Raw genomic sequence first — 16,660 nt, 5'->3', positions numbered from 1 at the left:
TGCTCACACACAATCTTACACTCAATAGCAGCAGAAGAGCTCGCTGGTGTTTGGATGTTCTGATTTTCAAGCTGCAGGCTGCATATTTAAACCCCAGTTGCGTATCATTTTAAACATTGCCAACTTGTTGTGAATTAAGCAGCCAGGCCAGTAACAGTGTCCATGGTACGGAGGAATGTGCAGCGATGCCACAAGAAGGGGTTAATTGCCTACTGCGCTCCAGAAGGGTAAATGTCACCACGTTCTCTCTGTTATCTCACACTCTGCCATTGCAACTATCTTCCACCAGTACTTGTGGTCTATCACGCTTAATATTGTGTCCAGTGTCTTCCCTCAGGGGCTGTCATGCAGCCCATCCCCCAAACCACTAACCCTTCCTGACCTGTATTCTTTCTATTCACCCATGTAGGACACCTAACAACCTTTCCTGATTGAAGATGGAACTGCCCATATGACCGACCACAATTCCTTTGATTAAACTTTCAAACATGGCCATTTGGTTGAAGCAAACAAACTGTGTTTTCCATGCAAGCTGTGAGTACATGCTACAGATATGAAAATGACATGAACAGTGCTATACAACAACATGTCCCCCTTCTTGACTGTTGTCAAATATAAAAGGATGTCTGGTTTTCTGTCTGAGCTAAAAGTATCCAAGTATGCACAGAGTGAAGGAGAGTTATGGCAGCAAGCGAAGTGCCTGAAAATGGGGTGGCACGGTGGCTCAGTGGTTAGCACTGCAGCCTCACAGCACAAGGGACCTGGGTTCGATTCCACCCTCAGGCAACTGTCTGTGTGGAATTTGCACATTCTCCCTGTGTCTGTGTGGGGTTCCTCCGGGTACTCCGGTTTCTTCCCACAGTCCAAAGATGTGCAGGCTAGGTGGATTGGCCATGCTAAATCGCCCGTAGTGTTCAGGGAGGTGTAGGTTAGGTGGGTTACAGGGGGATGGGTCTGGGTGGGATGCTCTGAGGTTTGGTGTGGACTTGTTGGGCCGAAGGGCCTGTTTCCACACTGTAGGGATTCTATGATTCTATGATACACCTTATTCTGATGCATGAGATGGATGCCTGTCCCTGTGTGCAAAGCAGCTTGGTAGTAGCACTACAATATCAGGTATCACTGAGCTCTAAAGTGTAATATTGAAGTGCTGAACTGTATTATAAGTTAGTTGGAGATATGACACAATGATGTGTTAAGGCTGGTGCTTAGCCAGTGTCAACTTCCGTGGATGGAAGGTGGAAATAGTGTTTGCCATGGAACGTGACCTGAGATGTTGGGAAATACTGGACAAGGTGGAGGCCTGGAAAAGACACAAATGAACTACAGCAGTTTGACTTTAAAGTTGGAAATTGATGCCATCTGGTTTTTCTCTGGTACTTGAGAAAATAGCAACCTGTAAATGAAGCGATATTATGTGATAATGATGTGAATAAGCCGCTCACTACTCTTGAGTGAGATTGGTCTTGTGTTTCTCTTAAGAACCTAACTTCTTCATTCTTGCCATGTTTTCACAACTATTTCAGCATTGCCCATGTTTTCAGACACTGGGAAATTCTATCTTGATTACTTTTAGCTTTTTGATCTGGTAGGAATAACATGCAGTACAATTCTGCTTCTGTCCCATCATTTAATTATTTTTATTGGCATGGTTAATATATTCACACTTAATTTAATCTCCACAATGAGCTCAATCAATAAATGAAAATCCTGAAAGAATGGTGATCATTAGCCATTTCTTCATTTCTTTTCTTGAATGCCAACTTAGAGCTCTGACCTGTTTTCTGCCTTTGGTTGTTTATCATTCTGTAAAAATGAGTGAAATCTGTCAGTGTGAACTTACTTCAGTTGTTATATCCACACCAGGGACTCTTGTTCAGCAGTATCAAATAAAAGTCAAGTTTCAACATGTGTATCTTGGCACTTGTTCACACTTATATTCGCACAAAATGAGATGCATCTGACTACTGCATGTTTTCAGTATACAATGCCTCAGAAAGTGTTAGTTATCTATTTCAGTACTAAAAACATTGCTGAATGGATGCATGCCTCAAACAGTCCTGAAACTCATATTAGGTTAACAGACCTTAAAGCTATCCAGAACTCTAAAAACAAGGAACTCTCTGGATGTAGCAGATTTTGGAACAGTTAGAGATGATTGTGCAGAAAGATGAGTGGAAGTGGCACAAGAGATGCGTGAGTATGCTCCAAGTTCTTCAAAACAGGATGGGGGCCTTAGAGCAGGAGGCAGACAGAAGGCCAGGAAACCTTCCAGATAGACACTAAGAATATGTTGGGTGGAGGTAACTGTTATAGAGGTCGAGCCACAAGGACCCAGATGCAGCATCCAGAAATATACAATGACGTCCACAAGTGGTCTAGCTTTCATAGCTTCACCTCAACTGCACAGAGATTTGCCAACATTGGTGAAAACCTCACATTCACATTTCTGCGTCTGTTCACTATTCAATTACGACAGACACATCAGCCAAACACATTGCACCATATTTACCCAGAATATTTTTCTCTTTCTTGCAGAAGGTGACATATAAACTTTAGAGGCAGCAATACAAAAGAGGTGGAGGAAAGGAATGCTGACTTTTCTCCAACCCTATGGCACAGATAACGCTTGCACCATGTTGATCCAGATTTTCCCAACAGGATTGGAAGATTTACAGTAGCCTATGGTGCATAGGAAATGGGGAGAACAACAATTTCTGTACAATATCAGAGCCCCAATATCTGCTTTCATTTATCCCAGTTATGCAAATGACATTCTTACATAAATAGATCAATGCAATATCTATGATTAATAGTATTGCAAATTAAAATTGCTACAAATATTGCCCAATACATTTCAAAATATATTTTGTGTTAAATACTGTAGATATTTTGCATAGTGGATAACATAGTAAGCATCTTCATTAAAAAGAAATAACAGAAATCAGAAGCTGATATATACTTCAAACAGTTCAGTAAGTACTTACCAGATGAACGTGAAAGACACTGCAGGGTCTGGATTATCCGTAACTTGACTTTTGGTTGATTTCCAACAAGGGTAAGCCCCATGACCAGGGTTTCTACCACAGCGCTCTCTTCAATCATTTGCATATTGTAGCTTTTACTTGTTGGATAATATTCTGAAAAAATTGTGTTAACTAATAATATGTCTGAATCGTAAAACAAATCTTTTTGAAAATAATTTCTTTGCATTCAGTTAAGGTTATGGTAAAATCAAGTAAAATTTGACACTGTAAACAAACTTTTGGAAAAAGTTAAATAAAGCAAAGGCAGTCTGTAATTGTATCAAATACCTTCAATTTCCTGTTTAGGTGATTCTTTGGAATACAGTCTCATGATGGAGTCACAGATTTGTAATCGGACCTCCGCACTGGGTACCCTCAGCAAGTAACCTGTCAGCAAGTTAGTGAGAATTACAATATTGCAAAGCTGTTATTTTCCTTACTTCTAAGTTCAACTTTGATCTCAAATGATTGTGCTTAGTTTCCATATTTTTCCACAACAGGGCAACTTACAATCGATAGGCACCTTTTAGGTTATTGAAAATGCACTAAGAGAATACTGTGGATAGATAGGCTAGTAGCCCAAAAATGTTAATGTTACTAAACTTGTTTATCCACCACAGCAAATAAAGTCAATATTCTAGGCCCGAAGCGTCGGCCTTCCTGCTCCTCTGGTGCTGCTTGGCCTGCTGTGTTCATCCAGCTCTACAACTTGTTATCTCATTGGCATTATAGGCATTAGCCTAAACCTGCAATCTGTCTCCACCAAAATGGAGTTTGTTATCAAAAGTTTCATTCCCTTCAATCCTAAACATAATTTCTTAAACATTCTTGTGTAGGTTTATTCCCTAACTATTTGGGTGTTAAACATCTATTGGGAGAACACATAAATACTACTTTAGTGCAGAATGTCACACAAGTATGGTAGAATGTTAAACTTACTGCTACATGACCACATGAAGAATTGTGAATGGGGTGTGATGAAGGAAGCTAGCAGAGATATGTTTGAGCATAAAAGCAGCATGGACCTGTTGGGATGAATGGCCTATTTCTGTACTATATTTAATTAACAACAGAACTTGTCTAACTTTCTTCCCTGAACTAAATAGATTGAAATTCCAGCACATTTTATAAGGGACATCCATATCTTTCTGTCAGACTTTCCATTCTGTACACCCCACTGAGTAAAAATGAAAATCTGTCCCATGAATTGCACGTTAAAGCCCAAGGTAAAAAGTTCAATTTGTCTATGATCATATTTCTAACATTACTTGTCAAGGAAAGCAAGGAAATTAGCCAAATGGAGGGATGGGGGAGAATCAAACTAATCAATTTTCAGATGTAACTCATATGCACTTTTCTTTGAATTACAGAGTGACAATATTAACTGGCTGTTGCTTTGTTTGGGAAGGTTGCCTGATAACAGAATGATAGTAAGTAGGGAAATCAACATAAAACTGATTTTTTTTGCTGGAGTTGGCATTCAGTTATTTATTCAGATCGGTAACACATGGTGCTGTACGTAAAACAAGTGTTGGCTTTTTATTAGTACAATAATGCGGATTTTTCTGCAGTAAGACCAACAAAATGTTTAGCAAATTTTAAACCATAAAAAATGATGCTGACATACCCATTTGTGAAATAGACTCAGAGACAACTTGGGCAAAGTTAGACTCGTCAGATGACTTCTTCTTTAGAAACGGTAAGCTAATGAAAACAGAAGTAATGCCAGGTCATATTATCTTTAAATATAAAAATCAGATTGCATAAACATCTCTAATATTTTATTAAATAGTTTTTACCTTATAAAGCCTTCAGTAAGGTTATGCATTTATATACATCCATTCCTTTGTTTATTTTTTATGCATTCTTGAAAGTTGAGCATACTGGCAAGGCCAGAATTTGTTGCTCGTTCCTAAGTGACCTTGAGAAGACGGTGGTGAGCCATCGATTTTGAATTGCTGCAGTCCATGTGGATAAAGATGTAAGGAAATGAATTCCAGGAATTTGAACCAGTGACAGCAAAAATGCAGCGATGTATAGTTTCACATCTGGATGGTGTGACCTGGAAGGGAATTTGCTGCTAGAGTTCTAGATCATAAAGTTTGAGTTTGAAAGATGCAGTTGAAGAAATTTTGGCAGCAGTGCTGCCACAGTGCATCAATGGTGAAAGAAGTGAATGTTTAAACTGCTGATTAAAAAGTGGGCTGCTTCATCAGCCGCTCTGATGAAGAGTTATCTAGACTCAAAATTTTGGCTTGCCCACCCTCTCTACGGATGCCGCCTGACCCACTGTCATTTACAGCATTTTTTTGTTTTCAGTATTCCAACAAACTCCTGATTTAGGCCTTGTGGATGATTGGCAAGCTTTGGTGAGTCAAGAGATTCACTACTCACCGTGGAATTCCCTGACTTGAAATTGTTTTACCTACTCCAACCAGAGATCTGGCTACTTTGGATCTGGTGGAATTTAGCATTCAGTCTGACAGGAAGATATTTTAGTCAGAAACAACTGTACTAAACTTAAATAAGGGTAACTTCAAAGGAACAAAGACACAGCTGAGTGGAATGGACTGGTGGGAAAGGAGTTTAGCAGCAAAGTCTATCAAGGAACAATGGCAGACATTTAGGAAAATAGGTTATGGCTCAAAACAAAGATATATTCCAGTGAGAAAGAAAGATTCTAGGAAGGGGATAAACCAATGATAGTTAACCAGTGAAGTTCTGGAGAGCAACACATTCAAAGAAAAAACTTATAATTTGGCAAAGATTAACAGTAAGCCAGAGGATTACCATCGTAGTCAATGGGCTCCATTCTAAATTTCTATATTATTTCAATAGCTCTATCCATATATATTATGTATACCATGGGGAAATATTCTGTTGAAAATTCTCACTTTCATGTTTTCACAATAAGTAATTTCCTCGACAAGTATTAACATTGTTATCTTTATTGCACATTATAAGCTTTAATTTATTTTTTCCTTCATCTTGCTCTCCAGTTGAATGTATTGGCTTTTCAGGCCTTAATACGAGTGTTAGAAATGCCTGTTTCTTGGCTGCTGCCCTTTAGCTTCAAAACATCAAAATTCCCATTGGAGCTTTTATTCTTTGAAGCCCACCTGACCTGTTGTTTTGCTTCAGTGGCTGAACTGAAACTTTGTTTCAACTTTTATTTTTACCATTTTCGGTCAACTGGGGCCTATTCAGTCCCATGTGAATCCATTCCTCGATTTATCTGCAAGTCAGCCTCTGGCATACAGAATGGGACCAAATTATTCATTCCTTTGCACATTATCTTAATACTTGCAAATTTAAGAAAATTCAATCCACCTAAATTGAAAATGTTGAATAGCTTGTTTTAAAACTTTGGCCATTTTTTGTTGTTAAATTCTAAGATTAACATAAAATTTACATACTAGAAGCAATCTGCAATGTTTTAGTTTGTACAATCATTAGTTTGATGGTTGAGGTAGAAGTTACGGATTAATTTTTGAGCAGAGACTTTGGACTATACCTTTAGAATTTGACAGTAGTTCTGTACATCCTTCAGAACTTTTCATTTGGTAATAGGACATGAGGACATTGTGCACTGAAATCCAAGCTCAAATTTGCAAGATGTGCAAAGCAGGATGCTGTGAGCAACAGGCCATAATTTTATCACCAAAAATAAACATCTGAGTCACTAAATCTATTTGAGTGTTTCAATGATGGCAAAAACAATGAAAGACAACCACTTACCCACACAGTTTGAGGATTTCACATATTGGCTGTATGTAGGCATCCTGATCTTTTACTTTTTCTGCACAAAGATTAAGAATTTTAAAGACTTGAACCAAGTCTTTAATCGGCTTTTTACAAAGGGAAGTTAAGGCACTAAACTTCATAATAGTTTAGGAACATAGGATCCATCAAGTTTCCCTTCTTGTCATTACTTGTCATGAAATTACTCGTTATGGTCTACATTACCGAAACAATTTAGAATCCTAAAAACAATCAAATCGCCTTTCAACCATTTCTTTTCCAATGAGTACACTCAGTTTATATAAAAGCTCCTCATAATACAAAAATTCTATCTTTTCACTATGTTGCTTGCTCTTTCAATAGCTCCTTCTTTTACTGGGATGAACAAAACTGTGCAAAAGATTGACATATATTTTCAAATCCCAACTATGTAGCCATTGACCCTCCATTCAATATGACAGTTCTGGGGATATTGATATGCTTAACTAATTGAAGGTGACACTCTAATTTCTATACCATATTATAATCATTACTCTCACTTAATCTGGCTATTCCTTGAGAATGGTCCTCAATTCCACCCCCTTAAGTTCACAGTACAAAGTTTTGGTGGACAACCGGCTAAGCCAATCACTGACAGATCTAGCTGGATCATATAAAGTGTGATTGAATCTTGCTCTTGTCTACTAAATCTGTTCATTATTCCAGGATCATCACAGAATGTGAAGATAATCCCTGACATTTTTCACTAATTCAAACAATCACCTTAGACCACTCCCCTGATCTTTTCTACTCTATCTTCTAAATCAACATTAAGGAGCTCTGGACTCTTTTGTCACTAAGATTGTGACTATCTAATTTGCTGTCATTATCACTTCCCTCTGTATCTCTAACCCATGGGACAAATATCCACGAATGTTCCCACTGCCCTAGTCCTGAACATGGATCATTCTCTCATTTCTCTTCATGTCACCTCATGCCTTCACTGAGTCATTATGTCCTTGAGACCAAATCTTGTTCCTTTGATTCTACGGGCCCGAAACCACTGACCACCCAACTTCTCCTATGACTCCTATAACAGTTAATATTGTAAATGGGTCTCTCTTCTCTAGCAGTCTACCTCCTCTTCCATCCTGCCATTATCAACCTTCTCCTTAATACAAAACCCATTGAAACTCTGTTCCTGCAAACTACCTTTCCATCTCCAACCTCCTTTTCCTCTCCAAAGTTCTTAAACACATTGTGGTCTCTCAAATCTATGCACATCTTTCCTGGAACTGAATGATCCTCTGCAAATAAGTTTCGGCCCTGATACAAACAGAAATGCCATATCACATTATATACGACTGACCAAGATCAACTGTCCAACTTTCATTGTCCTTCCTGACCTGCCTGTAGCCTTTGACATGACAGGCCATACCATCCTCCCCTAATACCTCTCCACCATTGTCCAGCTGGGTAGGACTACCATCACCAGATTTTATTCAAACGTACCCAGCCGTAAACACAAAAGCATACGCAATGACTTTTCTTCTCAGTACTGCAATGTTACCTCTTCATATAGCCCAAAGATCTATAATTTACCCTTTCCTATTTATCATCTACATATTGTCCCTCTATCGCATCATCTGAAAACACCACATCAACGTCCACATGTATGCTGACAACATCTTTTGGAACATCACTACCTGTAAATTCTTCTCCTAGCCACATACCATCCTGAGTTAGAACTTTGTCACCATTCCTTCACCATTGCAAGGGCAAAATTTTAGAACTCACTCCCTAACAGCATTGTGACTGTGCTTACACTATGTACAGAGCAGTGGTTCAAGAAGGCAGCTCACCATCACCTTCCAGCAGGCAATTAGGGATGAACAATAAGTGCTGCATGAATGAATAGAAAAAGATACAGGTTGTCTTCACCATCATCTCTCTTGATCCTTCCACTGTTTCTAAATTGTCACACTATTTGTTCAACCTCAGTTTTGTACGGGCAGGAACATCCTTTAATGAAACATTTGAAGACCTAAAGTGTTGTTTTTGATCTCCAGCACAAACTGTTTTTTAGCCACCAATTCCAAACTACTCTCTGGCAAAGATCTAAGGCTAAATCATTCTGCTCACAATTGTGGTATCAAATGTGACCCCAAAGTAAGCTTCTGGCCACATTTCCATCCATCATTAAGCTTACTCATATCCAGCTAAATAATATTGCTCAACCACAACCCAGCCTCAGCTCATTTTCTACTGAAATCCTCATCCTTTCCTTTGTTAACTTCAGACTTCACTATTTCAACATACTCCTTGCCAGCCTTCTATGCTCTACTCTCTGCAAACTTGAGGCCATCTAAACCTCTGTTGCCTGTAATGCAATTCACACCATGTCTCGTTCACCCAACATAGCTCACTGGCTCTGGTTAACCAATGCATTTGACTTTAAAATTCTCATCTTTATTTTGAAATTCTTCTGTAGCCGTGACCTCTCCATCTCTGTAATTTTCTACTGCTTGTTGACAACCTTCTGAGATATATCCACTCCTCCAACTTTGGACTCTTGAGATCTCCAATTTTAATCACTCCACCATGGCTGACTTTGCATTCAGTTGCCAAATTGGAGGTGCAGTAGGTTGTGGATGTGGAGCACAAAGTTCTGAAGAGATACTGACAAATTAAGTGACCAAGCAAAATTATAGCAACGAAGTTTAAAGTGGGGAAGATGAGGTAATAAATTTTGGATCTTGCACAGATCAGTAAAAGATATTGCAAGAGCTAATCAAAAAGATAAATAGAATGTTGGTCTCTTTTTTTGAGTTTAGAAGTTGGTGTGTGATTGAATCAGAGTATTCAAAATGATAAAAATAGGAAAGCTATTTCTTTTGTGGGGGTAATCCAGAACAAGGGAATACTTTTTTTCAAATCACAACGAGGTCATTTAGGAATGATTCAGGGAACACTTTTTCATAACAAAGATAGTGGAAATATGGAACTCTCCTGCAAAATCCTATGAACCCTGGATCCTTTGGAAACTTTCCAGAATTAAATCGATAGAAGTTCATTAGGTAGGGATACCCCAAAGGTTGATCAGTAGAGTTGAGGTACAGATAGCCAATGATCTGAGTGAATGATGAAACAGAGTCAAGGACTGAACAGCCCGTTCCTATGTAACACAATACTTTAAGCTATACTTAATGCGTACAAAGACAATTAAATGAATTGTCCGTAACAAAAAGGATACAAAACCAAACTGATAATGTTTCACCACCCTCTTCAAAGCATGCAGATGTCTATCAACAAGGTTGCACTGCAGAAGACACAAAGACAGATTTATACATAGAAATGGCCTCAAATACGACGGATGTAACAATATTTGATTAATTAAGAGGTTTCTAAACTCCAGTAAAATTGTCATGCATCATAAAAGGCTCAGTGATACCATTGACTAATTGTTAAATTGAAAAATGAAATTCTTCATCTTAAAATGTAAAGCATATGAGAAAATAACTTGAAGTAAATTAGCATCAGTAACACTTCTAAAATTAAAACAGAAGAAAAACTAAGATTCCACAATGATTCTATGACATATTCAAAAACAAAGTACTATGGATACTGAAAATCTGAAAGGAAAACAGAAAATGCTGGAAATACTCAATATGTCTGTTCAGGGAAACAATTATTTTTTCAGAATGTTCCATCAGAACTGGAAAATATGAGGAATGCAATGGGTTTTGAGCAAGTGAAAGTGGAGGAGTGTGAGAAAAAGAACAAGGAGAAGGTTTGTTATAGGGTGGAAGGTAAGAGAGACTAAATGACATAAGGGGTGGATTTTTCCCTTTTGCTGTGAGGCATGGGTGATGATGAGAAGGTCTGGGAGATACAGCAAGAATGAAAAAAATATATTGAGAAAATATTTTGTGAATTTTCTTTTGGGTTTTTAATAGCAATTTCAGAATCTCACTATTGAATGGTCACCACCTTATGTCAATATATTGTATCTCATTACATGCCCAACTCAATTTATTCATATGCCCCTTCTCCTCTTTGTCCCTGAGAAATTAGATGGTGTAAATTCCCAACATGAAAGTCAGAGTGGGAATGCGGTGGCAGCATTTTGCCACTTGATTGGCTTGGCCATCATTCAATTGTGCATGCAGCACAATGTCCCTGTATGCTCCATGGCTACCTTGACCATCCTCCTTCACCCTTCATTCATGCAAATCATCATTAGCAAATAACCAACCGTACCACATCATCATGGCTGCCTTTGGACAAGCTCTCACACCTCTTCACAGCTGATTTTAGAGCTCACAGACACCTATGACTTACGTGCTTCTGTCAGGTCATGTTGTGCACAAAAACATACACTGAACTGAAATGAATTGAATAATTTATTGTCATGTGTATTCAATTTGAAACACAGTGAAAAGTGTACACCTTTGCTGTACATACATGGCGCCATTCACATTAACTTACAGTAAGATAAGAAAAAAAGATAACTTAAGAGAGTCCAACTTTCCATTTCACTGCCACAGTCCCGCTCCGGGTTTTCCAGCCCACGCCATGCCACCACCAGTGTCCCACTCTGGGCTGCCTCACCGGCCCGGTCTCGGTTGCCTCACAAGCTTGCTCTCGCTGCCGTTGCCTCACTGGCCTAATCTCGCCACTGATGCCTCAATGGCCCGATCTCACTGCTGCTGCTCACCGGCCCGCTCTTGCCGGCCCACTCTTGATTCGCCGCCATCACTCCGGCCCAAGTTTGATCCAGTGTTGCTGCAGGGCACAACCTGAACGTTTAGCTCCCGTCACATGGTTCCCGGTCGCGACCCAGCTCCTTCCTGACTCCTTAGGTAGGTACTTAAAAGGGGTGGTGGGAGGGATAGAATTACTACAGAGGGAGAGAGAAAAAGGGAGAAAGAAAAGAAAGGACAAACAAAGAAAGGGAAAGAGAACTGGCGAGCGGAGTGGAGCTCCAAATGGAGCAACTTACCCTGCTGCCATCTTGCCGGCATCTCATCCATATATACAGGGTGTATTGTATGGTTCTTGGCTTGCTTTCTTAGCTCTCACACACTCTGTCCTTACTTGCAGGCCGCCAACCTCTGTGGCAAGCATATATTTTAGCACAGCAAGACCTTGTCACTGGGGAGCACTGAACAATGAAGGGTAAGGACATGTCACTGAACAACATCGGGCCATGTTAATATCAGACCTACAGCGTGTTCCAGAAGCTTACACAGTGAACATACTGCACCTGCTTTAAGCAAATTGTAATATCTGAAAGTCAAAGTGGACCAATTCTCAGTGGGTTCAAGGAGGACTACAGTCAGTCTGGGGATACTTTCACACTCATTAAAAGGCCTCATTAAGTTCCAATCCAGGGAGTTGGCCATGGTTAGTCAGGCTTTTGGTCCTCCAGAATGCAGAAATCCGTGTCCTTGCAGTCCAGGAATTTGGCCATGTCATCAAGCGCAAGCAGTCTGGGGATTCCAAGTAAGTCAGTCAGGATGCGAAGGAGACATCAGAATGGTGAGGAGGTAGCTTTGTCTGCAATGAGACAAAGAGCGGGATTGAGTATGATGGAAATGCATGGAAAGGTAATTAGTAGTGATGTAGCAGCAGGAGAGGTACATAAGTGTCCTCAGTGAGTGAATATGAAATGCAGAGTGCAGGTAGGGTGGCTACTTCGAGAGGATATAGTGGCTGATTACTGTTCAGTGCACATAATGCATGAAGTACTGAGAGGTTTAGAACTTGATGAGATGTGTGTGTGGTTGCAGAATTAAAGAGTGGTGGTCCTGTGAATGTGAGGTAGCAGAGAGAAGATAGTGGCACATATCCCTGTGGAGCACAGAAGTCACTGATTTTACACCTGCACTGCTGGATGCTCCTTTCAACTTGGGACAGAGTAATGAGCTGGGCTGCTACTTGGCTCCAGGCTGCCTACTTTTGGAAGTATAGCCTTATGTAGTGGTCAGCAGGATAAAGGCATGGCCTGCTCTCTGCCACTCTGTCCACCAGCACTTTGAGGTCTCTGACCATGAATCAGAGTGGAAGCGTTCTTTCCTGGACCATGTCCTCAGTGATAACAGTCGAACATGAGGAACAGTTCCTGGCTTTTAGCTTCTGAAGGAGCGTGCAGATGAGCATTAAATATGGCACTGGCACCCTGAGCATGGCAAGATTCGTGAGTGGCAAGTGCTTCCACCTCTCTTGAAGCACAATTGTGCAAGAAAGCTGCCAAAGAACATGATTACATAATTAATTAGGTAAAAAGTGAGAAAAATCACTGTGAGCCAGCAGTCATGGTGAACTGGGTGTCAAGAATCTTACAATGACAAACCACTTTAACTGAAAACAGCAAATTCAGTCCAATATTTCAATGGGTCGGGATGAAAGGGAGTAGCAAAGTGACAAATAAAACTACAGAAAATGTACCTAAAGAAGGTGTGAATGGCAGGATTCTGAATAGCTGTCATCTTGAGAGTAAAAAAGAGGAAATAAGAAAATAATGAGAGAGAAAATCAATTAGCTAATGAAAGAATGTGAGAGCAGAGGTTATGATCAAAAATTGGTGAACCCAATGTTGAGTCTAGAAGACTGTAAAGTGCTCAGTCAAAAGATGAGGTGCTGCTTTTCCCGTTTGTGTTGAGCTGCCAGGGTCCAAGATCACAAAGATCAGATTTGGAGAAAAATGGAGAGTTAAACTGATATGCTACTGGAAATACAGCATTATGTTTTCAGAGTCAACATAGACCTAACTTGAATTTGGCCTCCTTAACAATGAAACAGTGATTTATTCTTCAGTATATCCCCACGGAGAGACCACAGTGCATTGGATATACTGAAGAATAAATCACTGTTTCATTTAGAAAGAATATTGGGATCCTTGAATGGTGAGAAGAGAGGTAAGGTCAAATGTTGTATCTTCTCCACTTGCATAAATAGGTGTATCAGGAAGGCAAAGGATGGTCGGGATGACTGATGAATAAATAACTGCATTGTGAACGGAACAGTTCTTTCAGGGGTCTAGGCCCGAAACGTCAGCCTTCCTGCTCCTCTGATGCTGCTTGGCCTGCTGTGTTCATCTAGCTCTACACCTTGTTATCTCAGTTCTTTCAGAATGCTGCAATACTGCATTTTGGAAAAGCAAATCAGGGCAGGACTTATACACTTAATGGTAAGGTCCTAGGGAGTGTGTTGGTGAACAAACAGACCTTGGAGTGCAGGTCATAGTTCCTTGAAAGTAGAATCGCAAGTAGACATGATAGTGAAGAAGGCGTTTGGTATGCTTGCCTTTATTTGTCAGTGCATTGAGTATTGGAGTTGGGAGGTCACGTTGCAGCTGCACAGGACATTGGTTTAGACCACTTTTAGAATACTGCATTCAATTCTGGTCTCTCTGCTATAGAAAGTATGTTGTGAAACTTGAAAGGGTTCAGAAAAGGTTTACAAGAATGTGCCAGGGTTGGAGAATTTGAACTATAGGGAGAGGCTGAATAGGCTGGGGCTAGTTTCCTTGGAGCATTGGAGGCTGAAGCGTGGCCTTATAAAAGTTCATAAAATCATGAGGGGCATGGATAGGGTGAATAGCTAAGGCCTTTTCCCCAGGATAATTGAGTCCAAAACTAGAGGGCATGGGTTTAAGCTAAGAGTGGAAAGATTTACAAGGGACCTAAAGGGCAACTTTTTCACTCAGAGGGTGGTGCATGTATGGAATGAGCTGCCAGAAAATGTGATGGAGCCGGGTACAATTACAACATTTAAAAGGCATCTGGATGCGTATATGAATAGGAAAGGTTTTGAGGGATATGGGCCAAATGCTGGCAAATGGGACTAGGTTAATTTAGGATATCTGGTTGGCATGGATGAGTTGGACCAAAGGGTCTGTTTCCATGCTGTACAGCTCCATGACTCTAAAGAGAGAAGAGGGGATGATGCCTTGGTGATGACATCATGCTGGAGGTGGTGGAAATTACACAGTATAATCTATGAATTATTCTATTATATATGGTTTTCAACAATGAATAATTTTGTATGTTTTACAACAAAGGACAATTCAAAATTATATTGAATTCTGACAAAAACCTTGCCCAAAATGGAAACAAAAGCAATAATTCTGTCAATATAAATTAGGACAGTTTGACATCACTGTTGGTTATAAGAATATCTTAATGCTCATTCTTGGGATAAGTTACAATTCTGTGAGATTCAGAAGGATGTGCGGCAGTGGAATAAAAAGTGACACATAACATAATTTCTTAAATAAGGGCTTCATATTCTCACATTCTCAGCTATCAAATGAGTTCTGTCAGTTTGACAGTGGCGTTTAGTTGCTAGCATGTTATATCCATTGCATTGTAGTAGAAAAAATTCTGCGAATTTTCTTTAACCAAAACAATTTGTCACAAGTTACAACTGAGTTTCAGGTATTATACTGTTAACTTCAGGCAGTAGAAAAAAACTAGGTCAAAAGCAAAACCAAGAATTGGCATTAGATGTTAAGTGAAGAGAATTACATTGAAAACAGGCCAACAATACTTATCTAAATGTCTTTTAAACATCCACGGCTTCCTCAGGAAGTTCATTCCACACGCAAGCCACCCTTTGTGTAAGACATTTGTCCCACATTTCTATTTTAAATCTCTCTCCTCTCATCCAAAAAATGTGCCCCCTAGTTTTGAAATCCCCCATTCTACAGAAAAGACAACTACCATTAACTCTATCTATAGCCCTCATTATTTTATAAACTTCTATCAGGTCACCTCTCAACCTCCTACGCTCTAGTGAAAAAAGTCCCAGTCTAGCCAGCCTTTCTTTATAACTCAAACTTTCCACACCTAGCGACATCCTGGTAAATCTCTTCTGAACCCTCTCCAGCTTAATAATATCCTTCCTGATTTCTTACAGGAAATTAATTTATTGGTCTCTACGGAGATTGTAATGTTGGCTATGATTTTCCAAAACGTTCTACGTCCTGGAAATATCCTAGCAGACAGGAAGTTAGCAAAGATAGCGCAGCTATTCAGGAGAAGATGGTGAAAAGATCAGGGAACAACAGGCCAATTTCCCTGACATCAGTCATCCCAGAAATTGCGGGAATCTATTGACATTATTAATTTATTTATTTGTGCATGTAATTACTGAGATAGGTAAACAACTGAAATAGTATATTTGGATTTTCAAATGACGTTTGGGAGACAGAGATGGGAGCATAGTGGCAATGCCACTGGACTAGTAATCCAGAAATCCAAATGACATTCTGGGGTTTTTTTTTATTCATTCATGGGATGAGGGCATCATTGGCTAGGCAGTATTTATTGCCCATCCCTAATTGCCCAGACGGCAGTTAAGAGTCAACCACATTGCTGTGGGTCTGGAGTCACATGGAGGCAGACCAGGTAAGGATGGCAGTTTCCTTCCCTGAAGGACATTAGTGAACCAGATGGGTTTTTCCAACAATCGACAATGGATTCGAGGTCATCATTCGACTCTTAATTCCAGATATTTATTGAATTTACATTCCACCATCTGCCGTGGCAGGATTTGAGTTCAGGGTATGGGTTCAGTCCTGCCATGGTAGATGGTAAAATTCAAATCTGGAATAAAAAGTTAGCCTAATGATTACATAATTAACCACTGTCGATTATTATAAAACCCCGTTAGCTTCATTAATGTCCTTTTGAGAAGGAAATCTAGTTTACGTGTGACTCAGGCCCACAGCAATGTGACTGACTCTTCATTGCCCTCTGTGAAATTAGGGATGGGCAGTAAATGTTAAGCTAGCTGATGACATTCATATCTCATGAATGAAAAGAATAAAGCACCACACAAGTTAAAAGTTCACCAAGCCGTTATTGATATATAATTACTGAAAGATTGCTTAATGTATGGGAAACAGA

General features: G+C 39.7%; 1 protein-coding gene across 3 annotated transcripts in view; it reads right to left on the bottom strand.

The window, feature by feature from the left end:
- LOC109928495 (cilia- and flagella-associated protein 69) overlaps positions 1-16,660 on the bottom strand; it is an 85,288-nt gene that overhangs the window by 53,939 nt on the left and 14,689 nt on the right. For 2 of the 3 annotated variants that reach the window (XM_048612653.1, XM_048612662.1), the window contains exons 3-7: positions 10,000-10,065; positions 6,765-6,874; positions 4,654-4,730; positions 3,315-3,413; positions 2,988-3,140 (exon numbers count right to left, since the gene is read on the bottom strand). In XM_048612653.1, the coding sequence (XP_048468610.1) occupies positions 2,988-3,140; positions 3,315-3,413; positions 4,654-4,730; positions 6,765-6,874; positions 10,000-10,065 (505 nt within the window). Of the gene's footprint in view, positions 1-2,987; positions 3,141-3,314; positions 3,414-4,653; positions 4,731-4,825; positions 4,929-6,764; positions 6,875-9,999; positions 10,066-16,660 lie in introns of those variants that run through there. The other variant, XM_048612657.1, reaches the window with a different exon arrangement.

The sequence above is a fragment of the Rhincodon typus genome, chromosome 2 (genome assembly GCF_021869965.1).
Source record: "Rhincodon typus isolate 14 chromosome 2, sRhiTyp1.1, whole genome shotgun sequence".
Lineage (NCBI taxonomy): Eukaryota > Metazoa > Chordata > Chondrichthyes > Orectolobiformes > Rhincodontidae > Rhincodon > Rhincodon typus.
The sequence above is the reverse complement of the archived record's forward strand: the minus strand, read 5'-3'. Positions and strand labels throughout refer to the sequence as shown.